The 17,504-nt window shown below is 37.0% G+C and overlaps 1 protein-coding gene across 2 annotated transcripts; it reads right to left on the bottom strand.

Moving 5' to 3' along the window:
• Nucleotides 1-8,416: 8,416 nt before the first annotated feature.
• Nucleotides 8,417-14,777, bottom strand: LOC145775444 (plasmolipin-like). Of its 2 annotated transcripts, XM_082586750.1 has the most exons (3): nt 14,702-14,777; nt 11,277-11,512; nt 8,417-10,903 (listed from the first exon to the last, which is right to left on the bottom strand). In XM_082586750.1, exons 2-3 carry the CDS (start codon nt 11,435-11,437, stop codon nt 10,639-10,641), a joined length of 426 nt encoding a protein of 141 aa, XP_082442876.1. In that variant the 5' UTR covers nt 11,438-11,512; nt 14,702-14,777; the 3' UTR covers nt 8,417-10,638. The 2 variants fall into 2 exon arrangements, with proteins under 2 accessions (XP_082442876.1, XP_082442869.1); XM_082586743.1 differs by lacking the exon at nt 14,702-14,777 and having other exon boundaries at nt 11,277-11,579.
• Nucleotides 14,778-17,504: the final 2,727 nt, after the last annotated feature.

Genomic DNA, 17,504 nt, shown 5'->3' with positions numbered 1-17,504 from the left:
TCATATGTTACATAAGTTTCAAAGCAACACACTTAAAAGAATTTGCTGAATTCGCAACGCACTTGACGATTGATGAGATTGACAAAATTATGTTATGACTTATGAGCTATATGTTGGCACACAGGATCATACATCGGTAAGCTATATGCTCATTTGATGTTTTTCTATAACTTTTATCAAAAGTTAATAGAATACTTGCGACTGTTACAAAGAATTTCTTCCTTTTTTCATTTGAAATTAATATTAATTCGTTATAATCACAGTCATTGCTAAACCGTGAGTGGTGATAAACTGCTGACTAACGTTTGTATTTCTAAATTAGGCATTGATCAACAATCTGTTGTCTTAAAAGAATTTAGTTGAACATAGCCAACATAGCCTTATTAAAAGGTTTAAGTAATTTATATGATATTTTAGTTAAGAAACCAAACCTTTGTGCAATGTCCTTTGCAATTTCAAACGACGCACCAGTGCGTTGCGACTTACAGTTTAAGAATCACTGTAGGCTAATACATAAACAAAACACAAACAATTTTTAAATTTCTTAATTTATCCGTCATGTTGAAAACTCGGACACTTTCGCGGACCCCCGGAAATCGCTTCACGGACCCCTGGGGGTCCGCGGACCCCCGGTTGAGAACCACTGGTCTAGTGCTTCCATTGGACCAGTTAATACTGTAGTAGTGTCAGTGGTAGTTTCAGTTTGTTTCCTGATAAAAGCTATCAGCTACTAGTCATGTTTAACTTTTTTCTGAGAAAGCCCATCCACTAATCATTCATGTATAGCCTACTGAATATGTTAAGCACGTACGGTACGTCACTGTAGGCTATTTCTGGTTTTTGGTACATTGCGATTAAACATTTTTGTTCCTTCACAATGGCTTCGTCAACTTGTAACTAATCCGGAGAACCATTTCATGCAATAATTTGCTCACATTCGTGATTTGATCATAAATGTGCTGCAGACCAGGGCTTCTCAAACTGTTTTGCTTGCGACCTCTTTTAATCTCGTAAATTTTTTCGTGACCTCTCACCATTAAAATGATAAACAGTGCGAAATGTACATTTGTGTTATTTATTAAAAAGCTCAATTCAAACGAAAACTAAAAACAAGTTACCGGTACTCGAAGCCTACTACTTTACACGTAGCCTATTGGAAACGAAACAAAAACCAACACGTTTGTTTAGTGTGATGGGTCGAGGTGTGACTGCTTTCTGCAGTAAAGCAAGTCCTACCGCGGTTCAATGTTAGGTTAAAGCTGGTTTCAAGACGATTTCAATGTTGCTTTCTTTAGAGCAGTAGGCCTATTTTGTTTTGGTTATTTTCAACGTTGAAAACGCTGATACGGATACGTCGATAGCCGACTAACGGCATGAATGTGGTTACTGATGAGTCTGGTAACGAATGTTCAACTAAACAGAAGATAGATCAGCAATTTCTTTCTAAGATTTAAGAGGGAGGTACTTGGTAGGCTACTTTGTGTTATTTCTGCAAATTGATTTTGGCTCCAATCTAGTTTGGTATCGTCCATATCCGGAAGAAAATACTTCTGAAACTGTTTCAACATATTTGACAAATGGTCAATAACCATAAGGCTTATTAACGATTGATTCCACATTATTGCTAGCTAAAAACTCTTCAGCGAATGAAAACATTTTATATAAATCATTTTCAATCTTTGTTTCCAGATGTTTAATTTTGGATGAACTCATCAAATTTAGATTTCAATACAAAAACATTGATGTTTTTTCCTATGGGGAACAAATTAGGCTATATTCCTTCAGTTGTTTAAGCAAATCTGACATTTTGAAAAAACAGATGTCATTGCGAAAATGATGGACCAAGTCTGAATTTGATTCCGCTACCAGAAAAATCACGACTTTATTTTTAAACATTGATAGCTTTGACTTTGACTTTTTAAAGCTTTGATTTTGGAAAGCCCCTTCACGTCTGACACGTCACAATGCAGTGAAAGGATTTTAAACTATGATTCCATTTCACCACATGAATTTGCAAAAATATAGGAATTGAGTTAGCAAATTTTGATAAAGCTAATAACTTTCACAGTATCTCGCACAAAAGTGTTAATGTACAGTACTTTATGTAAAATTGATATACTCTTTGCGACCCCTGAAGTTCGTGACGTGACCCCCAGTTGGGAAGCCCTGCTGTATACCAACGTTTGAGCCAGTGCTGAAAAAAACAAAAAACAAACTGAAGTTGCAAATATAAATTAAGTAGCCTACAAAGTACTGCATGGCTGCACTGTGATGGTCTTTAGGTATACTTTTGGCCTTCACCGGTATCTAAACAGTAAGCTAACCTTGTAAAACTGAACTAGATACACTATTTCAGTTAAAACACACGAGCAATAAAACTACGCTGTTTCTAGACTGTAGCTTATCATTTATCAGGTTTATTCAAATTGGTAAGAATAATGCTCAACATGTTTACCTTCGATAAGCATCCTAGCGAAACGCGGTTTTTTACGACTGATAAAGTATATTCAAGACAAGTCTACACAAACATTCTTGCGAACGAATGCTGATACAATTGCCTGCCGAGCTTCGCAATATTGATCTTACAAATGGCTTGAGTTAGCTTGACGTCTTTGCTTACTCAAATATAACCGTTGTCATGGTTCGTTGGTTTTTTATGGCAGGTGTGTTTCGTCAATGGAGCTTCGTAATTTCGACAAAGGGTTGTTTACACTACATTATTACAACGTGGTTAATTAGATCATTGTAATTCTAAATGAAGATTGTCTTCATTCTGAATGAAACTAATGAATAAAACCGAATGAAGAAAACTTTTCAATTAGCTACAGCTACCCTACAGGCAGGGCCCGATTAACCATGAGGCACACGAGGCACAGGCCTCAGGCCCCCTGGTTTTGGGGCCCCCCATTTTTTTTACATTAGTAGGGAAAGTACTATAATTTGGACCACCAAATGAAAAATATTAATATTTTTAAAAAGATCCACAACATTGGGGTGCAACTAACTTTATTTGATTAGTTACAGGCTAGTTGGTTTGCAAAAACAATTCCAATCAGAAAAACTTAACACAAACAAAGAAAACTATATTATTATTTTTTTATATAGTGGTCCATATTATCAACTCAGTTTCTAAAATGGACCACCTTGTTTCATAATATGGACCACCGTACTGTAATATGGACCGTTGTCATGTGAACGTAAATATATTAAGTAGCCTAAGTCAAACTTCAAAGGCATGAAATAGAACACAGTCAATAAATAAAAATAGTCTGAAACGTTCATGATAGTCATCTCAAACAAGTTTCAAATCATTGATCGTTAGCACAGTTGTCACAATAGTAAAAATGAGCATTTGGTATATCAGCACAACTTTCATGAGCCAATTTCTCGCGCTGATAACACTGAATCCAATCCTCATTATTGGACTCGTCACACACAAGACAAGTGCATGCAGAAGTAGCATTGCTTGGAATAACTCTCTTTTTTTAAGACTAGGTTAAAGCGTTTTCTCACTTGTTTTGCTGGTTTAGCTTTTTCTGTGAACTTGATTTTATGTTTGTGTGGCGTACCTGTCAGCACAGTAGCCTTTATAGTTTTTCTACGTTTTCTTCCCTTCGTAACTTGTTTTGGAAGTGGGCTTATGTCCTCGACAGATAGGTATCCTGCATGAAATGCTAACTGAACAAGGTTGTAAGTTCTTAACACTCAATGATGATGGTCCTGGTGCTTGTGAGCTTGCTTCATACGGTGCATCAGCTAAAGTTCCAGCATTTTAATTCTGTTGACATGATAGAATTTTTTGCCACATTCTCAATGTTTACCACATCTTGTGACAAAGGTAAAATGTTTCGAGAAATTGCATCTTGAGTAGACATATCTTGATCATCAATTATCAGCGGTGATACATTGTTTGGAGAGGTGTCTACTTCATGAGGCTTGTCAGTAACTTCAGCTGAGTGAAAATCACTTTCATCAAATACAAGAGGATTAATGGGGTAAATTCCTGCTTTTTTAAATCCATTTCAAATCCAATTTCCATGCTTAGACATGTCGTCAGAATTTAATCAAATTGTTTATAATATCAAAGTGATTATGCAAATTACTGGTAGTGGCTTTTATCATTATAAGAAAGCAAGTTACAAATATATTTTATGATGCACTCTAGAAAGTTTGAAAAAAATGCATAAATCTCATGGAACTTCATTTCTATGCCTGTCTTGATTACTGAGAAACAAATTTCTACTAATTGACCATAACCTGGACCACTGGTCCATATTACCAAACAGTTAGGTGATCCATATTACAGTTAGCATAATCTTATGTTGCTTGGTGTCATTTAGAATTAAACAGTGGACATTTCTTCAAGATTTTGGCAGATAGTCATTAGTAATGCCTCTCCTGCAGATTACTTTTGTATAATCTTTTGTAACTGTAGCAATATTTGAAATATTCTCAACAGTTTAGACCAGCAAAATAACATCGCAGACCCCCAAAACACAAAACCTCTAGTAACAACAAAGAACCAGCTCAATCCTTTGAATCTGAAATAGTAAAAACTAGGTCAGTAAGAAAGGTTAATTCAAGCTGTTCACAAACCATGAAATTATTTACTTCAGTCATTGATAAAACAGCAGTGGTCCACATTATCAGCCGGTCTACTTTATAGTACTTTCCCCTACCGTAGGCGTAGGTAGGGAAAGTTGTTGTGCCAGTGTGTGCACACTTGTTATTTTTGAGTAACAATTTCAAATTGTGTAACGATTTTGCAGTAACAGTTGAGCACTCCTGCTCTGCATCGAAAGCGATTGCCAATGAGGGCCCTTAAACTTAGCTGTGCCTCGGGCCCCCGTGAGCCTTAATCAGGCCCTGCCTACAGGCATGGTCCAACACGGCTTTACGTTTTGTACTTGCTCAAATAATAAACTAGTAGGCAATAAGAGCCGAAATGGGACAACTTCTTTTTGACCCAAGCATTTATGATTTTTTTTTGTCTTACTCTTCCTTACGAAAAGCAAAAACATCTGAACTCATCAAAGGTTGTGTTTCCTGCAGGCTGCATCAACACATGACCAACCTAACCAGTGGCGTAGGCGCGTAACGTGACTCATTTGGTTGGAGGGGGGGCACCACACGAGCATAAATATTTACATGACATAAAAACGTATCCACTGTCAAGTTTTGTTCTTTAACATTTCAAATTTTACCCATTATCCAATAAACGCATAACGCATTTGTAATAAACCTGGGCTATTTTCCCTTTTTTAATTTAACCATTTGTCCTGTGGGGAGGAGAAGGGGTCGGTGGGGGCTTGGTGCTTTTCAAAGCAATATCACAAAAGAACTACGCGATCAACACCTTTAAAAAATTTTGACTTTTCCTAAAAATTATTCAAGTATTTATTCCGCTTTAAATGACGTTTCTATTGTGTCAGGGGCGCCAAACTACGGCCCGCCGGCCGGAACCGGCCCGTGAACTGATTTTATCCGGCCCGCCACGTGCTGCAGAAATTACAGCTGCACTACAATTCTGTAGGCCTACAAGAGCTTTCCTTGGCATTAGCAACCGTCTTTGACTTTGCCTTGTTGTGTAGCCTAATATAGACTTCCTTGTTAAAATTGTTCGTTCTTATAGTTCGTTGTTGTATGTTGAATTTGTACATTTTTCCACCAGGCAGCCTACATGTTGGTGTTCTGTTGTTATCGTTAGGTCACCACAAATGGGGACAGCCTATAGGCCAAATTTGGAAAGATGTAGCCTAATGTTTTTTCAAGAGCACGATGCCCTGTAGTGTATCACAGCAGGAGATAATTGTTCCAGCAACCTGAACCTTTCGATTTTCATCACAACTTTGCTATTCCACCGCTGACTTTGTTATTTATTGTGTTCTATTCAAGTCAATGGAGATTCTAAATAGTGGTATATCTTTTTGCAATTTGCATCCGGCCCGCAGCTGTTAATCTCGCAGCAATCTGGCCCTCAGAGAAAAAGTTTGGTGACCCCTGGTTTATACTATAGTTTTAAAAATATGACATGATTTTCCTAACATACTCTGATGTTTTAGCTTACTACTAGCTAGTTTTTTTGTTTTCAAATTATACAGATTAATAGGATTAATGACCGCCGCCGTGCGTGAAACCGCGACGCAGATATCTCATAAATTGGGTTTATTGTAAAGCAATTAACCGTAATGATTCCGCCTTTTGTAACTCGAGTTTTGAGTTGCTTTGATTAATCTTTTAGTTACATCTGAGTTTCTATGAAATTATCAGAGAGCATACGATAAACTATGTTGAAAAATACGTCATTTTACATTGTTTTCTATGGCCAATGCATTTGGTTTTTTATAACAAGGAGCAGTCTTGACAAAACTCAGTTTATCTCATAAAACAAACTTCATAAAGTTACCAGTACCCTGTAGGCTTTTAAATCTTACTTATGAAGAAATGCAACCTACATGTTATGTTAGTGAATATCAGTAGCCTAATAAACTTGCCTCTGTTTGCCATCTGTGCTCTTTTACAGTTCTATTTTGCAGTTGTCGAGTCGACACTTATCATTCTTATCAGATTGCACTACCACATACAACAGTTTCCAAAGCCGGTGATAGTACATTTTACATTTATTGGAAAATATTACTAATGTATCTCAAAAATTATAACAATTATGTAAAGTTTCTAAACTGGTGAGACGACGAAACATCATTGTAAGATTGATTTGCCCGAATAATTGGACATTTTTGCCCAAATTTGTGACATTTTTTTTTCAGCAGGGGAGCGACCGCCCTCCCTTCCTCCCCATCTCCTACGGCTATGTTTATGTGCACAACATATCATAAGTTGTTTGTTCTTTGTGACTCGGATCGCGGTGTTGATATTATTTCATTGGTCAGGCGGCAGGGGCGCCAGAACGATTTTTGACTGGGGAGGCAAAATTACAAAAAAAGAGCACTTTTGTTTACTAAAAGGCAATTTTTTTTTCAAGTTTTAAGATAAGATATAGCGATAATGCTAATCTATCAGCTCGCTATGTAGGCTATTGAGTAATGATAGCCTACAAGTGTCCAGTATACAAAGAAGGGCATCATGCTATGTTATAATGATGTAACCTACTTGTAAGCCTTAAAGCAGCCTGCGGCCATGGCCGCTAAGTAGTGCTTAAATGACCGCCGGTGCTACCTCCTCAATCGGCCAAGTTTGGCCGCCGGTCTCTTCTAGCCAATTATTTAATTTCGCAATAGAATGATCGTGGATTAGCTGTCGAAAATATGTAGTCTCAAAGAGTGACGCAAAATTTGGTCAGCGCGTCATAATCGCCACTATTGCATTGTACGGGAATATTTGTCATTGATGGAATATATCCATCTGCGATCACCAGGGCTGTAAGTCTTGTTTGTAATTCCCGACGTTTATTTTAACAAAGTCTTAATCCGAAGTGCTAATTTACATCGGCTGGCAATATTGTCGTTTTTATGTCGATTCGATGTTGTCGGACATTGCATCGTTGTTAAAAACGGGAACTAGGTTAGTTGACATCCGAGGGGGAAATTTTTTTGATCATAAGTTATTTTGCAAAAATTATGCTTCTTTTAGTTATGTCCTTCACATCATTGAAATACTTATTTTATTACCTTGCCGTCACCGTCAACACATGTCGGACGTTGTTTTTCGTTGCTAAAAAGAATTCTAAGGGAGTGCCAACTTCTTTAAAATCAGCCACATTGGAGACACTCGTGCGAATGTCGTTAGATGGTCCCGCAGTACTGGATTACAATCCCGATGAAGCAGTTACTGCGTGGTGCAACGATTCTATTGTAGGACGTCGCCCAGGCCCAGACTTCAACAACGCTAAGTGATCACTTTAGCATTGTTGCAAGTTTAATTTTATGTATTTGTGCTATCGTTATTTTTATTTTGTATTTTGGCCTCCAAGCACGCAGATTTGACCGCCGAGAAGGAGCTCCGGTAGGCAACGATGGCTGTCGAAAAAAAAACGAGTTTTAAGGCCTGTACTGTGTTGCAGTTGCAAAATTTTGTGCCGTAGGCTAAATATTATTTTAAGGCAAAAATGAAAGATTATAAATAGGCTAAAAGCGAATAGCAGAAATTGCTATATTGCAAAATGTGCAGTAGCTTACATGACTTTAAAAGGGCACCATTGCCTCCCTGCCCCTCCATCTGCAGAAAAATTGAGGGCAGGGGGGACATCCGCCCCCCCCCCGCTTCCGGCACCCCTGTCAGGCGGTCAGGCCAGGCATGAAAGCAGGTGCTCACCTGCCAAATATTCAGTCGGGTTTTGCATCAGACCAACTCAGATGCGCGGCAAGCATCAGCGCGTGTTTTCATGGCTGGCTCAAATATGTTAGACGGTTTTATTGTATTATTACAGAATTAAATTATGGTATAATATGTGTGGCGGTCTTGTCCGGAAAACTTTAAGCGCCAGCACAGCTCAAAACTGACGAACGTTCGGACAACGAACTCGACTAAAAGCCCTAAGCAAGTCAATATAGCTAAATTACGCTAATTAAAATGACCACAAAAATAACATAAACACCTAGGCGACATGAGGTGTTACAGAGTCATCAAAGTACAAAATTTTGTTTGAAAGTATTCGTTGCTCTCTTTGCGTTAAAATAACTATGGTTATACTTAATTTTGCGTAGACCATATGTTATTTAAGTTATTCTGTATGTTGTTATATTTTTATTTTTAATTACGCAGTTAACTGACTGAGGAATTCATTACTAAGTCTAAAAATGCAGTAATGACACAAACATAAGCATGAAACTTGATAATAAAGGGAAATACAATATGTAGTGTTGCCTACCTGATTAGAAGAACACAATTTGCTTCCAAAAAAGGAAAAATATTCAATTCAGAATAAGCAACATTTTTAACTAAAAGAGATTAAAGTGCCCCTGACAGGTTGGATCCAAGTATAGTAACTTTTTAAAGCATTTCCTAGCGCAGAATTACACTTAGCGAACCTCTTAATCTTAACCTCGTAGCTCGACTGGTTAGGGCGTAATTTAATCAAACGACTGCTCCGCAGCGCCACCACAGGCGAAACTCCATATTTCACTGCGCTGGGACGACTTTGGTGGTATTACGTCATCCTAAGTGGACGTCGTTAGCAACGGATGAAACAAACGCTTCTTAGATGTAATTGGTGGATCACAATTTGGTCTGAGTTGGTACAAGCGGTTGCTTTTTTCGAAGATTTATTGTTTTTTGCAGTTTAATAAAACTGTACTGGATACGTTCCTACAAAATCTAAAATATACTTGAAGTGAAAAATGAAGAAATCGTACAAATCATCATTCATATTTAATTCATCATCACTATTCAAAAATAAATAAAAGTTCTCTCTCTCTCTCATACTGTGCCTTCAGTTGGCCATTGAAATCCTGTGTAACGGCCATCTGGATCTGGAAGATTGTTTCGGATTCGCCAAACAATGCATGACGGCATCACAATCCGATTGTTGCTTCCGAGAGCATCACCTTGTAGTAGTATACACTCCAACACATGCCTGTAGGCATTTTTACTTGAGTGGTATTAACAAAATCATCTTCAGTGAAGTGAACATATACGACTAGTTTTGTATGGCCCATCCCACTTTCGAACACTAAAAGAAAACTTTGACCATTTTCTTCTCAGTACCTTGTTTTGTGGGAAAGTGGGAAAAGAAAGCACACGGTCTTTGTCACTGACAATGTCACAAAAACAGCAATTTGTAAGCATTGCCTCAACCATAAATTAAAGGTACTGTTTGTGAGATACTGTTGTTACACTGCAAATGGCTATAGCCAGATTAGGACAAATAAAAAAGTATGAAAACTGTAGCCCTATGAAACTGCAATTTCAATTGAATTGAGATGCTGTTTGATAAAAGTAAACTCAACCTATTTGATCGAAACCTGATAGTAATAATAAGTTCACCTTTTCATTTCGGTAATTCTTAATTTGCACATGCTTTAGACCAACAGAGCCCCACACATTCACGTTTTGCAGTAGCCGTACCATACTTTACCAAGTCATCACAGAGAAAGAATGTATCCTTCCCGCTTACTGTGACGTCACAGCGGTGTTGCCGTTTTTATTTTCGCAATTGAATGAGTGCCAGATTCGCCGATGTCAACGAAAGTTTGCAAGCGTGTAACTTAGTAGCCTGTTGATATTTTTTACGATTTGCTGGTCAGGGAAGTTTGTTAGTGTCATCTTTTTGGTATCTTAGGTAAATTTGGCGAATTTATTTACCTGTCAGAGGCACTTTAAGTTAGGTTTGACTGGTTAGTCACAACATATGATTTCGAATAGATTCACGGAGCATGGGGTTTGTCGCAGGCCACCCCTTGATGTTCATTGTCACCACGTTGGAATGTTGCAAAATTTATGGCTATAGCCTAGTTTTTTTTGTAAGACTTTTGATTCATCTTGAGCTGATAAAAATACGTGTACAAAGACCTCGGTAGTGCAAAGACAATGACAGTGAGCGTACAGAAAATTCTACACAACAATAGAAAATAAAGTGCAAAGCACACTGTAAGCACACAGCTTTTGAATTTTTGACTGATGGTTCATGAATAGTTTATTTCGTCACAGGTTTATAGTGTGACATCTGTAGCCATTGTGAAATCAAGTATCGTATTGCCATGGAAAATATCCTCTCCACACTCTGTATCCATAAAGTCCATGAATAAGATAAACAATGGCTGTAAAAAAAGTGAAAACAGAACCCGCAATAAGTTGTGGAACTTCTTCGGTGAAGGAACTGACGACACAACCGGCTATAAACGTCAAAGTGCCCCACGTCAAATTGTTAACGCATTCCATGATGTTCCATGGTGCGTTAGGAAAGTAGTTGGTGTGGATGTCAAAGAGATATATCACCAGCGTGATTCTGAAATAGAATAAGTTGTATCACGCATCCTGGTACCTTATCGAATTCTTGCAACTAATGAATAATGTCGCGGCAACTCGGACTGGGTCCAATCAACAATAATGAATCACTAAATTTCAAATTTTTACTTGCTTGAATATTTTCTTTATTGGGCTACGACTGACATTGCTACGAAATTTCTTTTTCAAAAAGTAAAGATTTTACAAAGTATGAAATCACACATGATATGTATTATAGGGATGCGAAACAATATCCTTACATTCTTAAATGAAACATGCAACATTTTTCATTAGTTTTTATTTTGGCTGCTTTAGTGCTGCACATCTTTTAAAACTAGCCTTTGTGGCCTACTGCATAGAATTTGGTTACTTACAAGCTTATCAGCCAAGCAGTGACAGTGACGAAAAGCACATATTGATAAGCGCCCAACTGCTCTCTGTGTGTGTACGAAGAAGCGACGAGTGCCCAAGCCAAAAGGCCTAACACAAACTCAAACACTTTCATAAATCCATCAGCTGATTTCAAGTATTTCATATTGATAGCACCACTGGATTGTCGGGTTGATGTGGCTGCAGGGTGGGGACTCGAAGTAGTGGAATGTGTATCAACCTGAACATCCATTATAATAATCGCTAATAAAGCATTTACACAAAATATTCAATAAAGATTTGCTCTAAAGTCTAAAACACAAAAACATGCAAATGAAACAAAGTAATGTCATTTTTTTTTGCTGAAACTTTCAGCTTTCACTAGATTTAGAACAACCCTACACACATTTACTGGGCTTGATAAAAGTGAACCCGATCTTCGTTGCTTGTGCTGTTGCATGCTACGGGAAGTCTGTTTTCTGTTAGACCCAATGATTAGCAACTTTCTGCAACTGTGTGCTTTTGATGTAAATTTACGATGCTTACTAATTGAGTTTAATACTCTGCCAGGTCACACCATTACAATCATAAAAGGACTCTAAATCTTGTTTTTCCTTGAGATAGATGACAATGTGCTTATTTTTCACACAAGATTATGACCTGCTCATAGCCTACGGATCCAAACAAATACCAATCAATGACTACTTTTGAAAGAAACTAATATTTTTCGATTTGTGCAAACTCAAATTTTCATTTGTAACTTGTAAGCATGGCCTTTTCACTGTTTTTACTGATTCGAATTGTTAAGTGAAGTAACTTGCTAAGCTAAAGCAACAATACATTGAAGAAAAACACTACGTGTATCAAGTTTTATTGACAAAGGGAAAAATACAAGGAGAGTCTCGTGACAGCAGCTTTGTTTTACCAATTGAGAATTTACGTTTTGTATCTGCTTTAACCTTCAAGTGCTCTTGTATGGAAAGCTTTAGTGCTTGTGTTGTAGCCTACCGCACAATAAAAGTAACTTAGACATTATTGATGTTCTTAAACCTTAAATGTTCAATACCAATTTTATTTAACATGTACCGGTATCCGCTTTTGATTTAATGCGCCTATTTCAGGGGTGTCCAAACTTTTACCCAGGCGGGCAAGATTTGCTAACGCGGAAGTGCCTGTGGCCAACAGCCTCTGACAACCTTGTTTCGCGTAAAGAAAATGCATATATGATAATATTGTTTAATTTAATGTCATTTTCATGCAACAAAACTATAGGTAAGTTTAAATATTTTATGACAATGTTAGGCTTTATAAGTTATCTGCTTTTCCATCATAAATTAACACATCCAGAAACTTTGTAAAACACATTTATGTTAATACTGAGAATGAAACCGAAGCCTTCATTTCTATACCAAGGTCCAGTCTGGCTCGAGGCTATTGGTAGACAAGCCTAAAATATCATGTAGGTGGCAGTCGCTCAGTTTTGATATCAAGCGGTTCTTTAAGTTCATAACCTCTGCTCACACAAATATGTTGAACGGAAAAAGCTCAACATTTTTTTTGCAAATTTTTGCATTTCTGGAAATTTATTTTATCCAGCTGCTGGTGAAAAGGCACAAAAGAATAACAACACAAGCACGAAAGAAAGAGCTTTTCCCGCGCTTTTCAAAGTCGGCAGCTGAATTTGTGTTCCCTAGGTCCAATTTGAAACAACAGACTAATGAAAAATCAACGCCTGAAGACACGTCAAGTTGGAAAAATTTGATAAAATAATTTTTTTTTTGGTTACTTTGCAAAGAAAAAAGTTTTCAAAATTGATCAGAAATTGTTAAAGAAAATGCGATTCGAAGAAATGTTAGAAATTTGATGAACCAACAAGTGGAAAGAAACAAGAAGTGGGCTTACAAATGGAAATTGACTCTTATAAAAAGTAGCCTACTGTTCTGTACTAATTTGCAATTGATTATTATTAAAATAGAACTTTAGATGCTTTTGAAAATTCTCAAAGTAAAAGTTCAGGAAACTTGTCACCTTTTTGTTTTTTTTCTTTGTGTAATAAAGTTTAATGGCTCTTGCACTTGCAAATGTTTAATTGTAATTACTGGACAGGACTATTTTCACAAAAAAAAGTTTTATTTTTTCTATATCTCGCTTCTAGGTTTGGTAGCTGTGCAATTTGAGTATAGCGGTAACACTGTTTTATCGATGTATATTTTAACTTTTGGGTTTTGCCATCTTTCCCTTTTGTTGGTGTCAAATCCATATGTTTACATTGCCGTTTTGTAGCCTACATGTTTGTGCCAGAAGCAAAAAATAAAATAAAATTAAAGACAGATGTCGCTGTTGTCTTCGCAAAGAAGCTCAATTAGCAGCTGGTGATCCGGAGCCTCATCAGGGTTCCAGCAGAACAATGTGAATAAGGCGAACACCGATGCATAGCACCGAACACCGAACAATGTGAATAAGGGAAGGCAAACACCGATGCATAGCACCGAACACCGAACAATGTGAATAAGGGAAGGCAAACACCGATGCATAGCGCTCAAGTCCGCTTTCCCGCAATGCAGGATAAATATATGACAAACAAAGCATAGCGATAAGTCCTTTACAACTGAGGCAAAATCTCGAAAGCGATCGTTGAATTTTCTAACAAGAAAATGAATGAATGCTGGACTTCTTTCCAAGGTTGCCAGATGGTTTTAAAATTTCCAGCCCAATTGCTCTCGAAACGTAGCCCAGTTGTCACAAGTGATGAAATAAGCCTAATATATGACAAATTTGTGCAAAATATATACTTATAGTCAAAATCGAAAAGATTTTGGTGAAAATGAAACAAAATCAAACAAAAAAACAGCAACTGCTCAAATTTTTCCGCGATTCCAAAACAAATCTAGCCCTATTTTGGGGAAAACTGCAACCCAGATGGTATCATTCGACACTCATTACATATTACTACTATATCATTAATTTTATTTAAATAAGTTTTCCGCGCTTGTCAAAGTTAAGCAGAAAAGTTTTCGCTCAGGTCCAAATCTAAAAACTAGATTCATGATAAATTGAAACCTGGAGTCAAATGAAGTTTAGTAAAATGAAGAAGATAATTTGATTGTGAACATTTTAATACCAAGATTTTTGAAATTGATCATAAACTTGAAAAGAAATTATAATATCAAAAATCTAAGTGTGCGGTTGCTGCATGTAGCAAACAAGTAATTGACTCCCCAAACTCAGCTTTGAAAGAATTGGGATGAGGAAATTAAAACTATTATCCAGTAAAGTTCCAGTTCAAAAAAATGTTGTTCATCATGTTTTTTTGATGGGCCTACTATATACTTGAAAAAAGTTAACTTGCTTAACTTCAAAAGCTTCAAGACAAGACACACGCTTTTACCAGAACATGGTAGCCTATAGTGCTGGTAGTTACATTACATACCTTGATTTTTTCAGTTAATGTCAAGGATGGTTCCTTAAATTCCCTCCCAGATGATGTGACTGTTCAAAATCTAAACGATTAACAACTATTTTAAACGCACTCGCAGGCTTCAAGTGTGAGACAGCTTTTTTTCATATTTCATTGAAGATAATATTTTACAGACTCTGTATCAATATACAGAAGTTTTCGTATATTTGCGTTACCAACAAAATAATAGTACAGATTTCAAAGCGCCTCAAACAAATAAAATAGATTGCGTCAAAGAAACATTAAATCTGTTAAATTTTGTTAAAAAACAATATTGTAAATGACCAAGATTGAACTGTGCGACGTCATTGGAAAAGTAAAACACAGACAGTTTGAGAATCGCTAAGCTAAATGCTTTAACCACTTTACAAGTTTTATGCCTTTGAACGGGTTGCTTTGATGAAGTTGCAGAATAAATTAACTGTGAAGTCTTGGTTTGAAATTAGATTGTTAATTAGCTAAAATATAGCTTGAATTTGATAATATTGATGCCAAATAAAAGCCTTCTTGGTGAATTCATGTTGCTTAAACATGACATTGCTGACAGTCTAGCTTTGTTTCCCGGATATGTTGCTAGAAATTTTTATTAAATATTTCTGAAAACAACCAAGAAAGCGCTTGTAGGATGTAGTCTATAAAGACACCTGACGGTTTTAGATTTTGTACAGCATAAGAAATAAAATGATTTTCTCGCGTTCACAATACAAAAAAATATGTGATTGCTTTTAATAAGTAACTAAGTCTAAACATTAATTTGCTCCTATTTCACAAACGTGGTTTTATTTTCTGCTAATTTTAAGTCCTTAAATTTTAAGTCAGCAATTACTAAAGACGAATGTTCCGCTTTGCTCCTTCTTCTCCCAACTTTAGCTGCGCTTGTCCGAAGGATTGAATTTACATAATATGATGTAAAAATGCACGACTGGCTATCCAAGGCGGTCCAAACCCTGGCACGTGGGCCACATCTGACCTGCAAACACTTCCTGTATGCTGGGGTTTTCAGTGCAAAATCTACAGGTGTAAAAACACACCAACGTCTTACATGAAGGCACTGCATAAGCCACATCCCTAAATAAGCTGCTCATCAATAAAGTGCCGGTCAATAGGTAGCTTAACTAATCTGAGTGTAACAATCTATTTTTACGGTTTGTGACTACACAGCCTTGGGTTGATTTTGCTCTTTGTTGCTAGCACAGATTCTCGAGTTCAGTATTGTAAGTTAGCTGGTAACTTGGATTACAAAAATGAGTGTTAAAGGAAAAGTGTCAGAGGAAAACAAGTTCAGTTCTATGGTATTTTTTGCCAATAGCAACGGCAAACCACAGTGTCTGGTGTGCTTGCAAGTATAGTAGGCCTATTTCGTTCCAAAGAAGGTTGAAGTTTTAAAAGCTTGAGGATGTGCTTCATGCTCCACTTAAGATGTGCTCCATCTTCGGTAGCACATACAGTACAATTAGGAAAGCACTTTCTCAATTAAAAAGGAATGCGTGATGAAACCCTAGATGCCAGGTTAGATCTGTCGACCACCAAATTTAAAACAGAGATTGACACAATAACCAAAAATAAGAAACAATAAATTGTTTTGGTTTGCTATTTTGTTGATATAATGCAGGGCTACTCAACTGGCGGACCGCGGTCCAAATCCGGACCTTTTGGGTGTTGATGATGGACCTTGAGCGTTTAGAAAAATAACCTCATTGCCACGTTTCAGGGCTTCTTTAAACAAATTACTGGAAGGAAGCCATTTTTACTGTGATATCCTAGTTGCTGGGTGGTTTTGACCCCCGGACCCCCAACCCTTTCTCCGAAATCCAAGTCGAGTTACATTTTACCTAAAAAAGTGGTTTGGTACAAATAAATTAGCTTTCGTGGTTGCGTGTGAAATAACTTATTCACCGGACCGCTAAAAATATTCAATTTGTCAAACCGGACCTTCGTTAACATTAATTGAGTAGCCCTGATATAATGTATTGCATGTCTATATTTTTACTGGCTGAAAATCATTTTTTAAGCGGCCCGTAACTTTTTTCTCAAACTTTAATCTGGCCTTCTATGCTCCCAGTCTTGAACCACACTCGACTATAGCTACTTTGAGAGAGGTTATTTGTTTTCAGTGGTGTTTTTTGTAGTTTTGAAAAGTGGGTCCAGGAGTTGATTTTGAACTCATACCCGAGATCTCTGTTGCCCTGGAAACTAAACACCACGGCATAATGTTTATCGCCCCAATGTTTTCTTTGACAATTTCTTGTGTATGAGAATCAGACCTCTTGTTTTGTACCGGACCCTAAATATAATCGTAACAGCCCTAAGTGTAAATAACAATTTGTATCAACTAACGAGATTGTGATAACCAATTCAGCAACAATGATTACAAAATGCAGTTACTTTTAAGAGAAAGGGCTAAAATTCAATGTTGAAATCATAGCAATCTATATAGCCTATAGGCCTACATACACTACCTTGCCAACATGCAAACTGGAGGCCAATGTAGTTTCGATTTTGAACTTTAAGTTAAATTTACGTTATATCCTTTTGAATTGATACTTTTGCAAACATTGATTATTGAACATCAAATCACTGCAAAACTGCGAGCGCAACTGTTACGCTGAAAAATGACAAATCTTTCCATATTACCAGTATTTTAGATTTTCAGCAGAAGTTTCAAAATCTATAGTAGCCTACAAAACCATATTCACCATTTTAGAAAGAAGTAAACACCTTTCAGATTTTCCAGAAATAAATCTGCCGGCAATGCACTCGCGAATCCAGAAAACCA

This window comes from Aplidium turbinatum, chromosome 1 (genome assembly GCF_918807975.1).
Source record: "Aplidium turbinatum chromosome 1, kaAplTurb1.1, whole genome shotgun sequence".
Lineage (NCBI taxonomy): Eukaryota > Metazoa > Chordata > Ascidiacea > Aplousobranchia > Polyclinidae > Aplidium > Aplidium turbinatum.
This window is presented reverse-complemented; position numbering and strand designations above follow the sequence as displayed.